Source organism: Struthio camelus, chromosome 1 (genome assembly GCF_040807025.1).
Source record: "Struthio camelus isolate bStrCam1 chromosome 1, bStrCam1.hap1, whole genome shotgun sequence".
Lineage (NCBI taxonomy): Eukaryota > Metazoa > Chordata > Aves > Struthioniformes > Struthionidae > Struthio > Struthio camelus.
Genome location: NC_090942.1, coordinates 91,726,236 through 91,741,849, shown reverse-complemented (window position 1 = coordinate 91,741,849; position 15,614 = coordinate 91,726,236). Strand labels below are relative to the sequence as shown.

Here is a 15,614-nt window from a genome sequence, read left to right as displayed (position 1 = left end):
TTTGTAAAAATTGTCTTTTCTGAGACATATGATCCAGTTCTGTCTTGAGCATTTTCACCCCATAGGCAGTGGGGGTGAAACTGTTCACAAGGAAAAATCAATTCCCCACCATTCTTTTCTTGTACTGAGCACAAGTTTGGTTCTGCTGTGCACTATGGTTCTGGAGGTGTTTGTCACTAGACAGTTATTTCAGAAAAGAACAGCTCAGACCAATGCTAATCTTAAAATATGTCAGTGTCGCTGTGACTATGGCAAAATTTTTTATTCTTAAAAACTTTCAGGTTGCCGGCAATCTCATTGCCATTCTTCACTTTCCTCAAACAGCATGTTGAGTGGATTACTTATGCCATACTATATTTGCAGCTAACACAGTATTTTGACACCTTCCTAAAATCTGAGGAGAAGAACTAGGTGAAATACAGAAGAAAATAAGTGCAGCAGCTGCAGGATGCTGAAAGAAATCCGGTGTTGTTTACTGACTGTTAATCAAACTTGAGCTCTTCAGTGTCTTCTCAGCCCTTATCTGAGGAAAAATCTCAAATTGAGCTCCCACAGGATGGTGTCATTCAATTAGGTGACTTTCTTCCCAAAGCATATGGAGCTTTGGTAAGACAAAACTCTGAAAATACTAAATGCTGATGTGAAATTACATTCTGCTCCTCTGATGTGTAGGTTGCCATCTCCTTACGGAACGTGGGTAGTTTGGGTGGAAGGGGGATATTAAAAGGGAGTTAAATATCATGAGTGGCTAAAATCATGACTCCAAAATTGTGGAGAAAGTGAACAGGGAAAGATTGTTCACTATTTCTAGGGGTCAGCCCTAGAAACCATCATGACACTTTCCCTTCTGTTTAATGGGAAGTAGTGAAATGTCTGAGAAGAACATTAACATCTCCTCCTAACGTTTGTATATCTTAAAGTGTTACCACTGGGCACAGCCTGGAGGAGAAAGAAAATAGGAAAATTTTATATGAATGTCTCCAAACATCTCTAAAAAACTGCATTGAAGGGATACAACCATGAGAAGTTATTCTTTCCAGTCCAGGCCATATACATCCACTTGGAGAGGAGGGTGGGAAGAAAGAGGTCACGGGTCAGCATTCAGCCAACTACAGCTCTGCCTTTTCATTCCATTGAGAGAGAAAGTTCTGATCTATTAGTAATTGAATCTCTCTTGGAAAAGGGCATTCATCTTGGGAGGTGGGGAGAACATCACTCCACAGCTGCCAAAGCATAGCTAACTAGAGTTATGAGAGACATAAAACTGTCAGAAAAATTGTCTGCAGAAACCCTTCAAAGAGCAGGTAGATTTGTGCAACCAATGGTAGGAGTTTGCTAGCTGAGCAACTTGGAGGGAAAAAATGGAATAACAGATTAGTCTTTGGTGGCTTGAGGGCATTACCTTGTTTCTACCACAATGGCTCATTAAATCTACCAAGCCAAATGGGTACAGGATGTGGCATTTTACAATCCAGCTCTCCTTAATTGGAGAGAGGTGACTGGGGAGCAACTTAAGAGGTAGGTCATGTTTCAGAGGGTTGATGAGAAATCCAGGATTAAATCTGAGTCTCTTTGGGTCTAAGTCTGTGCACTATATTGGGAAAACTGAATGCTGTGTGTGTTCCAAGGAGCTCTCTCCAAAACTGCAACCCAGTGTAAGGTTGCAGAATAGCCTATGGGGTTGTTTGCTTATGAAATACCTTGTAAAAGATTACCACAGACCATTCAACAGGCTTAGAAGCTAATCTCTAAAATAATCAGAGAGAACGCGACTGAACCCACTGCTTTCTCTAAGATTTCAGTGTGTGTTTAAAGTTTTGTAAAATATTACTGTTTTCCTTTTCTGTGGTTGTAAAAGCAACTCAGATTTCTTTGACATAAAGATGTTGCCTGGAACTGTCACAGCAGGTCTCCAGCAGTACTGCTGTGTGGAAGGGTAAAAATGCAAAAGGTGGAGACAAACAATAGCAACTTAGGGAAGTCAGTTAAGTTCCTGTGCTCTGTGTTTCCTGTCAGCTGCCTCTTTGCCTCCAGAGGCACCTATACCATAGGAAAACACTAGTCTCAAAGGTTTGGATGGAATTCAAGCCATTTCAATATTGTTGTATCAATAAACAGTTAAGAAACTTTCATCTAAGAAGGTACCAACTTGCTTTACAGTCAACGGTTACCGACATGAAGCCTGCCTATTTGCATAGGGAACGCATGATGATATTGGATATAGTTTAGTAGGTTTTATGTCGACAACAGTTTGGGACGATCAAGTTATTTATATGATAGCTTTACCACTCAGCTGGAGAAAAGTCTTCCTAAATTTATATTGGAAGTCCAGGTTGCTTAAACACAGTTCCCTTTTAGGTGAAACATGATATGAAATAAGCTTTTACAATTATTTTAGGATCACTTAGAAGTTTTTTAAAAGTATTTTTATAACAACTGTCTACCTCAGTCTACCTAGTTCCTGACTCCTTCCATATAGAGAATGAGGTTTATGGAACTCAGATTTCTAAAACTTGATTAAAATCGTATTTGCCAGAATAATAGTGTATTGATTTTAAGAATTATGGGAACTTTCAGGGACAGAGAGAAGTAGTCGGACTATGGGAGCCAGCATGTACTTTTTGTCTGAACTTCCATTTAATAAAAAATATAGCTCATTTTTCATTTGTGAAAACTGTTCAAAGAAAGAGGAACTCATTAATACCCCCAAATAGGATCTTTTTTTCCAATAGACTAAAGCTCCAGTTTATAGCCTTTAGGATTCTCAAGGTATCAGGTCTTTTCACTGCCCCTTGAACCAGCATTTGCAGCTTGCCTCGGGTTGGATCTACCTTCAGAGCTGGCCCTGCTCTGAGTAAAGGCATGGACTAGAAGACCTCCAAATGCCCTTTCCAACAAAAATTTATTCTAAGTTCAATTTTAAAGAGGGAAATTCCCCATTAGGAGATAAGAAATAAAGAGCTACCTGGCAGGCTATTTCAAAACACAGTAGTAATTCCTGGAAGCTGCTCAGAAGTTGGAAATATTCCTTGTGCAAACAGTTTAGTGAGTAGAAGTCAGAAGAGAGTTTAAAGGACTGACACAATTTATCACACAGTTTTCACAACTGTACAGTGTAATGATACACATACTGCATGAACAACTTAAACGGGATTAAATTTGCTTAAGGATGGCATCTCCTAAATGTAAACCCTAAAATGAAGGGTGTGCCAAGACATGAAACATTTCAGTTGTATCCAAACAGCATGTTTCTTTTGACAGTAACAGAGAGATTAGTCACCTAATCATAAAAAATTTGAATGAGAAACTCTACAAAATATTCAAAGACTGATTTAAGTTTGAGAATTAAGTGTGCACGGTGTTTACAATGTGCATGAGTTTATGGAGTAGCCTGAAGTTATCAATGGCATTTTGTAACTCATATTTCCTTGCCTTTAAGACTTGTGCCAGATGTATATTTATTTATGAAACAAACCTGTGAGGAACGGAAGTGAGGGACAGGAAGAAAAGGGAAAGCAGGAACACCTTTCTGTTTCTCTCTGCTGCATGAGATTATGTAGAGGAGATGTTTGTGTCGAGAGGAAAGGCTGAAGCAGGGTTTGGGAGCAAAAAGATTTATTATTTTTGAGGGAGAGGGAGCCCAGCAGACCTTCTCAGATGCTCCACGCAAAGGTGCACATATGTTTCTGGAAGATGGAGCAGGCGTATCTGGTCCACTGGGCCAGGACCGCAGGGCAGCAGTTTAGCAGATGTAGCATCCTAGCCCTCATTCTGAGTTCTCTCCACAGGCACTTTCAGCACCAGCGCTGCTTCACAACAAAATCACTGTTGCAATCCCTAGCCAAAGAGCACATTGTGGCCCTTCTTTCCCTTGTTGGAAATAAAACAGAATCACAGAATGGTTGAGGTTGGAAGGGACCTCTGGAGATCATCTAGTCCAATTTCCCTGCTCAAGCAGGGTCACCTAGAGCATGTTACCCAGGATTGTGTCCAGACAGCTTTTGCCATTTGTAATGTAAACAGCTCTAAGTACACATTTCAAACAACTCGGTCTCATAGTTTCAGGGAGGCAAAGAGACTCCAGGCAAAATACATTTTAGCCCACCCGGAGGCACAGAAGAAACAGGAGATAACAAGGTCACCTGTTCCACTCACTACTGATTTTGTGAGCTTTTCAACTGTTTTACTAGCCTGGCCTCGGCACCCAGGTTTGAGCCATCCCTTAGGATTAATATGATAACTATGATTTGACTCATGAGATCATTTCATAGTTGAGAAGAAATCCTAGATTTCTTACAGCTAGAACCTCAGCCCCCTTGAAAGTATTGGCTGAATTTGTGTGCTCAGTCACACTTTCTGTAATCATCTCCATAAACAGTAGGCAGCATTTCCCTTCCAGAGCAGGACTCTTAAGCATTTATTATAGTGGAAATATATCTCTCTAGTAATAGTTGCACATTACTTTCCCCTTTGGGTGGCAATTCTGTGCAGCAGCTAAATAATCATTACCCTTGCAGCTCAAGTGATCATGATCTTTATCTAAGGAATGTGAGGTGTGGTAAAGAATTCAAATTTCTCTGCTAATATTGTAAAGATCCATGTATGCTTAAAACTGGTGAAGGAGAATGGGGGGAAAGAGTTAAATATGTTTTTAGGGGGGATTACTTAAATCAAGATGACCTGCCACTTAAGTTGAATTTATTTTTCCATGGTTTTATCATGTATGCTTCCAAAAAGAAAAAAAAGAGAGAGGTAGGCAGGACCCAGAAATATGTTTGAAATGAGAATTTAGGTTAGGAACTAACTTCGTGGAGTAGGAGCAAAAGGACAGTGTGGTGTCAGTCAGGAACCAAGCAATGCTCTAGTATTATAGAAAATTAAGGAGCAGCAGTAGTTATAGGCAACTAAGTCCATAATTATAAAAGCTTTCAGAACAAGAAGGCCTTACAGGGCTCAAATAGGGTTTCTAGTGGGAAAGTGACAAAAGCAAAATCTTCCCTATGGAAGGAAGAAGTTGCAAATGAAGATACACATCTCTCACAAGTTCAGTATGTAACAGGAAATCCTCAGGAGATGACAAGAACAGTTCAGTCCTCTTTGCCAGAAATCATACAGTCTAATCTATAGGATGCATCATATACTATGCATCCCATATGGAAAAACAGGACGGCCAGACTCGGCTCTCACCCATCACAGACACATCCTCTATGAAGGAAGATTGTTTAATCAGAGACGTCAATCATTTTACTTGGGCATTTTACCATATCTGTAAGGACCATCCCCAGTAAACAGACATAACACATCAAGAAACTGCCCAAATCTTCATTACATTTTGAGATGGTTAACCCACAACGGCAGTGAGCAGGAAAAATCTCCTTCAGTATCGTTAATATCACTCGGAGAATATCATCGGAAAGAGAACCAAAAAAAATATATTTGGTAGATAAATAGATTTTGAGTAGGCAGCCAGAGATGAGCCTGTTGACCTTCAGGACTCAGGTAATGACAAGCATCTCCTTTCAGGGAGAAAGAATATGATTCAGGATTATAAAGAGCATGATTTGCTCAAAAAAAATCACATTTTTCTGTATAGTGCTATGTGGTCTTTTTTAAACAGAAAAATTATCAAGGATGGCACTTGCAGAGCCACTTGAGAATGCTGTTAATAGTGTTACAGAAAAAAAACTCTAATAATGAAATGTTCATTAGATTCTTACAGATTTCCATATGTCTATTCCCTGCTAAAAACTGCCTAAATACATGCTGTATTGAACTATTTAAAATAGAGTTAAGCTCTCTTATCTTTCTTAGCATGTACTGTTAAACACCTCTGACACCTGGCTAAAGTAGGGACTGTGATATTTCATCAGAAAATGTGGATAAACCAAGGTTTTCCCCAGAGCGTGTAGCATAAAAATCAAAATCATGAGAACCAAAAAAACCACTTGAGAACAAAATCTTTGAGCCAAAACCTAAGAACATCAAAACAAAATATTTAATATGGGGCCAGGCTGGAGCAAACAGAAGGATTTCAGACTGGGGGAGTGAATCCTACCATCATGTTTTAGGATGCTTCTCCACCAAATGAGGCTTATTTTTCCTGGTGTGGTGCTTCAATGGCATTGTAATTCAGCTGCATTAAGCTCCCACATTCTCCTTCTTGGAAGGAACGAAGTACATCTCACGGTATTCCTTAGTCAGCTTCCTGTTATTACTGTGTAATTAGGGATATGTACCTAATGTTTGTTGTGATAATAGGCAATGTGGGAGGCCCTATTCATCGAACAGAAAGACAACATGAATGGCAAGTTTCACGAACCATTGTCAATATGAAACATTTCAATTCATATATGTCATAACAGTGGTTTTATATCAAAAGTGTCAAAGTATATACTTTAGACAGTTCTGCACAACCAATTAACAATTTCTAGCTCAAAGACAGCAGATGAAAATTTTCAAAAAAACAGTATTTTTACAAAAAAACCTGATTTTCTTCAATGCTATAGTTTTCTAAAAATTTTTAAAGGAAAAATAGAATTTCCTTTCAGATACGTGCATTAATTCTACCAAATAGAAACCTTTCATTTTTTGAACTGACCCAAAATAGTTCGTTTCTTTATTTTATCTCTCCCCTAGAATACTTCAATACTTTTTTTTCATGAACGCCTCCTTCTCAACTCTGTTATTGCTCTCAAGGCTTCTGTGAGAAGATGTGTTGAACCATTTGTAAAACTGCAGTGGCACTGATGTTGTCACTTTGTGAGTGACTTTTTTCTTAAAAGCCTGTGATAAAGAACCTTTTTAAGGTTCTATAAGGGTCAGCTACTTCATTTAGAAATGTGTGAACTGCTGAAGTCATCTCCATATTATACCATTAAGCAACTGGGCATTTTGTTGTTGGCTTAGAGATATTTGGGCTGCTATTATGTCCATCATTCCATTTATTGTAAGAGAATTAATTAAAATTAATCCAATAGCTAATAATGTATCCTTTTTATTCTCAGCGACAGCATGAATCAGGCACCAGGACAATGATTTGGTTTTTCCAGTGTCATATTTCTTGAGGTTGGACAAATCACTTAATCTGTCTAGGTCTCGGTTTCACCTCATATGAATTGGGTATAATAATAATTTTCTTCACATCTGTTTTGCACCTCTAGGGGGAAAATGTTGCAAAACATCAAGTGTTATTATTTCAGTTACTCTAACATTTTCAGTTACTCTAACATTTCAGTTACTCTTACCATTTGAGACAGAAGGGCATTTACAGCAGCCTATTCCTTACTGACGCAAGATGTTTGGTGTGCTGATGAGATTACACAACTAAAACCCAGGAGCCAATCTGTTTCTGATAATCTCCCTCAGAGATTATCTGAGTTGTTTGTCCAGGATAACTTTCCTCAAATTATCTGGACTTCCTGGGCTACAGAACAGTGTTGACCACTTCATAAGAACATAAAACAAGAAGTCCAGTCTTTCTGGCAGTCTCTGAGCGCACAGGTGTGCAACAAAATTATAAACGATAAGAACTATGGGGTTTGGATAAAACTTTGGAAAAGTTCCTATTAGCATTTCTGAAAAAGGGCAGAACAGCTCCTGTGATAGTTAAATGAGTCCATTCATTTTAATCAGCTCTGTCCATGGTGCTGATTTCTTTTTAACAAGATTAATTGGAATTAAAACATCATTAGGTGGACATAAGGAATATTATGTTAATGCAAACCTATTTAAACTTCTGGGATCCTTTATAGTTTAAGGAATCTATAAATGTACAGCTATTTTCAGGTTATGTTTTGGCTCACAGATTTCTAGCCATTTTTTCTAGTAATAGATCAACAATAGAGATCTATTTACCTATGGCTAATAGGATGGCAGGGTGAGATTTAAAAAAAAAAAAAAAAAAAAAACTTCTGCACTGTTATTGCCTCTTCCTAACCGCAACTGACATGTGATCAATTGCAATACCACTGGGAAACATTAAGCCTGTACAGTTTTGCGACAGGAAGTCATCAGCACTGCATCTATCTAGAATTGCAGGAAGAAATTAGTTTGGCACAGAGGTGAGCTTGAATTTGGCTAGATATGAGAGTAAATCAACTAGCTCATGAAGTGCTATGGAACTTGAAAGGAAACTCAAATGGCTCATCCCCAAGTTCATAACTCTTCTTAAATTCAGTGCAGCCAGCAACACAACAATCATTTCCTGATTATTCGTTCAAAGATAAGACCATCCTTAACTGCTTCCTCCATCTGCCATTTCTCCTTTGGAGTCACTGATTGAAAACTGAATAATTTTATTTAACATAAGAAAGTTGGCAGAAAATACAGCTGTGAAACTCTGACAGCCATTTACTTTTTCGAATATATTTATTCCTTAGGCTTATCAGAAGGAAAAAGCTTCTTTTTTCCCCCCAAAATTTTGTTTTTTCATTTGCTTTTTTTTTAACTAGACAAAAATCCAGAGATATCTTACCTGCCTGCTTTAGTGATGATCATCTCTGTCCCAATATCATGGAATCTTTTCCAGAGGTCAGCACATTGCAGCTCTACCTGGATCTCTTCCATGGATGAAGGAGGAGGAGGCTGAGGACCTGAGCCACCAGATGTAAGGTCAGAATGGGAGCCAAATGAACAGGATGTCCTTTCTGCCAGCACCTCTGTGTCTGACCCAGTGCTCTGCTCTGAGTCTGCAAGGCAAATACACCAGCTTAGACACTTCAGTTCTACCTGCTGTGAGTAGAAAGGGGAGGGAAGAAGAAAGCCAACAAGGGAAGGTCTAAAGAATGGTACAATGGCCTTTTATCATATATGTTTTTATGATTTATTGTGATTTATGAGCTGATGTGGGGCTTTGGGTTTCCAATATGACATGTGGCATTTTTGTAAAGCTTTAGAAACAGCTGAAAAAAATACCCTCAACATAAAATATAAATAGTAACAAACATCACCACAATGCCGGGAATGGAGCATAAAATGTAGAATGTAGACAAAAAAAATAGAAATGAAAAAAAAATTAATTCAACCCATAGCTTCAATCCAAGATTAGATGGGCTCACTGGAAAACTACATTCCATTTAATTGAACATCCTCCCACATTACTATTGCAGAGTTGGTTATTTTTAAACAACAGTTTTTTCCTTTTAATAGCCTTGTCATCAAAAATAATGAGCGTTTTTTATTTTGCTATTTGGCAGTACCACTTTGGAAATGTGTTTTACTTGCTCCTATAATATCTTTTTTGGAATAATGACATTTTTTTAGAAAATAATCATGCAGCTTTTGGTGAGGGAAATGCTCTAGGCTACTGAAGGACAAAAGGAGATGGTAAACATATGGAGTATGTTACCAGGGAAAGCAACTGAAGCAAACTGCATAAAAGACCACATGAGACAACCACCTTTCTTTGTGGTGGAGAAAAAGAGCAATACTTGCACAGAAAATAAGCAAACAAACAGAAAAATGAGGTCAGATCAGATTAAAAGAGCAGGCTGGCCCACTGAGCCAAAAGATCATTTATTTTGCCAAAAATATCTCGTGTACTTGTTAGGTAGGTATGGTACATATAAGGCCCTAGCTCATATGATACAGCTATGTTGGAATTTTGCTAATAGCAGCGTTATTTTGCACCAGGATGCATACTGACATTACATCAAAATAATTCACAATGCATTCTGCAGAGCACTGTCTTTATATTTTGAATCTGATTTATAAAAAATTGACATTAGTATTAAATAAATGATTGACAGAGCAATAAATTGATGTGGAGCACTCGGTAAAATGGATTCAGAAGAGCTCTGTAGATTTCAAAGACAGTACAGAAACAACACATCAGAATGTACTCACTGATTACTTAAATACAGGCATCCCAGTGAAGGAATAAAACAGCTATTTATATATATTAGCTGCACTTTACAAGAAAAAGAGAGAGATCTCTGTCTGCAGGAGAAACTTAGGGAGACAAAAAGTAGCAATCTGTGTTAAAATGTGGTGAAACCACCCCAGCTAATATTCCTTCCATACCAGGCAAGCGCCACAGACTCTTTAGTAACCATGAGGTCACGTAGGCTGGGTCTCAGATTCACAGTGTTTTTGAAAGACAGTGTCTGCAAGAGCAGTTTGCATTCCAGGGCAGAGGGTGGTGGTTTAGAAAGGGTAGAGGGCAAAGACCGCCTACCTGCTGGACCTTCAGCTCCACCTCCTGCCACATGGAAATATTTCTGGAACTTCCTACTGCAAGAGTGGCATTCGCATAAGCTGCTTGGCTGGTAGTATATAAGGAACTTACAGACCTAAGTGTCATCAGGAAGCCTTTATTTTCTAGCGGAGCCCCAGGTGAGTACATCATTGGATAGTGGACTCACTTGAACAGGCCTTTCAGTAAACTTCTCCAATGATTTAAGCAATATGTTTGTACACTGCAAGAATTCTGTAGGAAGGCATAGAGATTTGTCTGTATCGTTCCCAACCCAATTTTAAATAGCTGGTCCCAAATATCTCCCACTGACATCCTAGAAGGCTTGAAGCTGTAATGGGTCATCCCTTTAAAGGTATAGTACAAACCCACCCCCAGAGGGCTGTTAAATGGAGAAAGTACTCCACCTAAACCTGATATGTTAGACATAAGCTGATTCAAGAAGATATGAGATAGCTTACTGGGGATCTGTGACCAAGAGATAGAAAGTGAGTCTGGGAGTACGGAGGGGCTGAGGCATTTGCTGCCTGCATTAGAAGCCCAGTGATGCAACAACAAAGTGGTACTTACCTGCTTCCTCTAATTCAAACGATTCCTCCTAAGGAGGTTGGAGGGGGTGAGCTACAGTATGGATTATTTCACTTAAGACACTTGTTTTCCTAGTGGCAGTTAATCACTTTATCCTTTAAGAAAAAACAAGAGTATGCTTCACAAATCAGTGTAAGACCTTTTCACATGTCTACCCTTGAGCTGAACCATTAATTAGAAGGCTTGCATCTTCTCTGAGATTATAAGAAAGTGAAGATAAACTACAGTGGGGTATCTGAAGAGACTAGATGTAGGGAAAAGCTTCCCTTGGGGAATCCTCCCCCCTGAGTGAGGTACTGAACCACAGGCTTGCATCTAGAAAAAATGTTTTAGGACACAGCACCTGTGCTTGATTCTGGCACTCAGAAAATCTGTGGCTACATCCCCTGAAGCTATATGGTAAATGACCAATAGATGGCACTTGGCTAGATATTGTCCCAGCATCATTCCTGCATTTCTTGGACAGCCTTTAACTCCAGGCATGTGGAGGGAGTCTTGGGGATCTCTGGGAACTGACTAGAATTGCATGCTACAGAAATTTACAAATCACAGGCTTAAGCCCCCTCTCACTCGTTTTATGCTGGCATCACTCCACTGACTTCAACAGATTTTTTTTCTTTGACAATGACAGAAGTGGAAGGAGAGCCACATCCTTGGATATAGTTTGCCATGCTGGCACGAATCACCAATTCCAAAAGAAATTCAGCAGTGGCTAGTTACTGATATGCTGCTATCTACCCAACTATGCAGTACTACACAGGAGAAAAAAAAAATCTTTGTTCAAGGGATTATTATTTTGTGTCCTGAAACATGGTCTATAATTACCCCAAATTAGTCCTCAGAACAGCAAGTACCTCTCTTTCCTGCAATTTTGGAAATGGGAGAGCAGGCGTCACTAGTGTTACTGCTCTTAATTCAGTCTCACTAGGCACTGAGATGGGTTTTTGTGTTTTCTGCAGCCTTTCCTGAGCTAACTCCTCCTAAATAGTGTCATCTCTTTGGATCCCCTGAGTCCATTCCAGATTCAGGAAATTCAGGGGAAGTTAAGTGCATCCGGCATACGAAAGAAAGCCCTAGTGAGATCAGCCTCTATACAACTGTGTAACTCTGAGCTAGAGTTCTCTACATATGTAAGGATTCTGGACTAGTCGAGAGACAGAGGTCAACATCCTAAGTGAGCAACATGCAGAGTGAACCAGTCTTGGTATGCAATAATTAATTGTGGAGGCTGGAAGCTAGCACAGCTCAAGCTGCCCTGCTGCACTTAGCTACTCAGAACGAAATAAGGCAGGAAAATATGAGTTTTCTTCTGACATTCAGAACCTGTAAGTTTGATTTTCCTCATGCTCCAGCTTCAGTCGGGCACAACTCCACTAAATTCAAAGATATGACTTTCATTTTATGTTGGTGTAAGCAAAGGGGAGTTAGGGAATAGTTTCCGAAGCTTCATTAGAATCGAGCATGCTTGTGACTACCCCTAAGTGCAGACTGTGGATGGTACTATGTGTTGTGTTTGACTGTAGGATCAGCAGAAGGATCTTCCTTCTGAGGAAGATGAACTTCCTATAGCTTCTTCCAGCTCCAAAGGGACAAGATGAGATTCCTTGCCTCTCCTTAAATAGATGCCTTATACAAAGCCCACATGTTGAATCCAGGGTCCAACTGCAGGGAAAAGGAAGACCGCACACAGTGACTGTATTTCAGATTTTGGAGATCTTCTCTGACTACTACCACAGAAAGGCTGGTTCTCCGGTGGCATGTATAATATTTAGGAGTTAAGTTGTAATATGTGCCACTTTCTGCATACGTTAGACAAATGGCAGAGAAAACAGTTCCATGGTCCTCTTCTGCTGGGGCAGAAAACAGTCCTTGCAAAAGGATACTCCAAAGCCAAGCTCTTCCATTGCTGACAGTTAGCAAAACTGGGAGTAGATGCAACTGGAGTTTCTAAAGCCACAGTATTTCACTGACTTTCACTTGAGGCAATCTTAAGTCAAAATGTTCCTCACTGCTTTTATGGGCAACCTTGGGCTTGCACCTTCTGATCTCACGCACTTTTCTCAACAAGTTCCTTCCACTCTCATGCCTGCTCAAAGAATGGCCCGTTCTGCTACTCTGTAGCTACTGAGGTGAAAGTCTTCTCCAGAGTTCCTGCTGACTACACAACTTGTTTGTGTCACTATTCCACTCCATTTTCTCCTTCTTGCAAATCTCTTCTAAAATCATCCATTTCCTTTCTTGCTTGTTCCTTGTGTTCTTTTTCTTCTCTAGTTTGCAGTGTTTTATTCTGCTGTTCTATGAAGGGCTATGCAGCCAGAAGAAAACACAGCTATCTTCTTCTGTGTGGAGAAGGACCCTCTGAACACAGGGAAATGCTAATGCTCAAACCATCCAGAATAATGCACTCTCCCCAAAGAAGACAGTCATTCTGCCCAGAGAAAAATCTGTAAAATGTTGTCCCTTGTTACAGGCAGCTTGGTGGACCAGAAGGCAGACCAAGTATTTCTGATTGTGGGAATTGGCCTGACCTGCCAAAAAGAGACAGGATCTTGCAACTACTGTATTTCAATGGCCTTTGAACTACCTACTGTAATGCTACTGAAAAGTTCAGGGAGAAGACCCACAGTTTCTGGGAACATGCAAAAAAACTCTACAAGACAGACCTGAAGCATAAATCTCTCTCACTGTCACTGTGTAAAAGGCTCTCCCCTTTCTGTTACCCTGTTGGATGGCTTCCTTGTCGTTTAAGGCTCTGATATGACACTTACCACATCAAGCTACTGCAGTCTGACAGTTTTTGACCAATAGCAAAAGAAGTTTCTCAGCACTTTTAGCAATTTTTGAGCCTACCAAGAGGACCACGGGGTCACTTTTGCAGCTGCCAGGGATGTGGGTTTGGGGGCACCGGGGTTAAGAGCAACTGGCTGAGATTACAGAGAAAGATTAAATGAGTTCAGGTTTTGTTTTCTGTCCTTCTTTTTGCAGGAGAAGTACCACTATCAGGTTTACCGGTAGTCTCTCTTAATACCTCTCCCATTCCTGTTGCCTCCAGATCGCTCTGGGAGCTTTCAGCTCATAATTTTTGATCCACAGATTCCTAGGCTTCAGGTTGGTAGATACGAAGGAAAACACTACCGAGATGATGGCCAATACCCACAACCTGCTTTCTACACCAGCCCCATGTGTCCTGGGATCACAACCCTCTTGTACAAAACAGCAATGTTATTGCCTGCCTTCTTTCTACAGCTGAGCTAGCCAGTACTCCTCATGTACATTCCTATTTTTTCATTGAACGGTCCCTGAAACTGGTACAAGAGATACCAAAAGAAATGAATTTTCTAAGTCAGTTCACATATGGTTCTTCAGCAGAATTTCCTCTTCAGTTTGGGTCACAGCAGGAATACCGACCCTTGCATTTATCCACTGAAATGGAAAAGTTCAGCTTAGTCCTTGGCCATATCATGCATCTCCTGCACTGAACAGGTGTTTTACTTCAAAGTATCAAAGAATGTAAAATACAGTAGTGAGAACAATGACAAAAACCTTATATACATAAAACACCATCTACCCAAAGGAGCCCACAAGCACTTTACAAGATTTATTCTCTTTCTCTCTCTCTTTTTTTTTTTTCTCTCCATATGTGTAGACATCTAATGTAGATTCTGTCAAATTCCATTAGCATAAAGATTTTCTCTTGGGTGGAATGTGGCAGCTGTTTAAAGCTGTTAAGGGTGTTTTTTTTTTTTAAACTTTATTTTTGCTTGCGAGGTTCATGAACATTTAGTGCAACAGGTGGTCATTCCCTCTGCCCTACACTTGATTTGCTGGCAGTCAGGATCTGCAGACTACAAAAATGGTGTAAAAACCTAGACATCAACAGGTAGAGAAAACCTTGGGGAGGCCACTTCTTTTTTTCAATGAACTCAGTTGAAATAAGCACAGAGAGGACTCCTTGCTTTTGCTGCCAAATGAAGACAGATCTCATGATTCTCTTTAGATTCATGGTTTTCAGACTGGCTAATGCCACCTTGCAAAATTAGCAGCATGGGAATAATCATATAAAAGTATGATATTACTGGAATCCCAGATATAAAATGTTAGATCGCTAGGCAACTGCAGGAGCAGAAGCTCACTAAATATGAACAGTCTGGATTACTGGAAGTTCATTTAACAGCAGTGTGATGGCTGCTAGTGCAATTACTCCAGATATGCAAATGGGTTTCCCCCAATAACTAACCTGGGCAGAAGATAAAACAAGACCCTCTGACTTCAGAATTAGGCAAAAAGTCCTACAATGGCAAAGGCAGCAAGAGCAGCAAAAGCAAAGCGGGTTAGAGTTCAACGAACAGAACCACTCAATTTAACAGGGTTGCATTTTTCACAGCTGATATGGCAATTGCCCTTGCTGCAGGCAGAGCCATCGAAACACTTCCCAGCTGATTTTAACCATATACACGTGTTGCACACAACTAACAAAGGAAAGATAATTCTGCAGGTATCATTATGTATTGCCTTATCTCCCTAAACTGTTTTTCATTCATTTGCTTACCCTAGTATATTAACTGTGCTTTCTTCAAGCATTAGGCCCATTATCAACTGTATGTAGCTAGAATGTGTAATGTGTTTATTATCGATAATGCTTTTTTTAATACATTAGCAATCACAAGTTGCAACCAATATCTGGACCTGCTGGTCTGGGGACAGTACAAACCTGTCCAAACCCAGAATTTAATCAACAGTAATGCTACGTTACAATCTCTGATAGCTTAAAGAGACAATCAGATACCTAATTTCTAGTCTAAGACCCGTTCATACAAAGAAAGGAGGACAAAAT

The 15,614-nt window shown here is 39.7% G+C and overlaps 1 protein-coding gene across 1 annotated transcript in view; it reads right to left on the bottom strand.

Moving 5' to 3' along the window:
- TBX15 (T-box transcription factor 15) overlaps positions 1–15,614 on the bottom strand; it is a 102,327-nt gene that overhangs the window by 33,638 nt on the left and 53,075 nt on the right. The window contains exon 2 of the mRNA XM_009685066.2: positions 8,474–8,687. Within this exon, the coding sequence (XP_009683361.2) occupies positions 8,474–8,687 (214 nt within the window). The remainder of the gene's footprint in view (positions 1–8,473; positions 8,688–15,614) is intronic.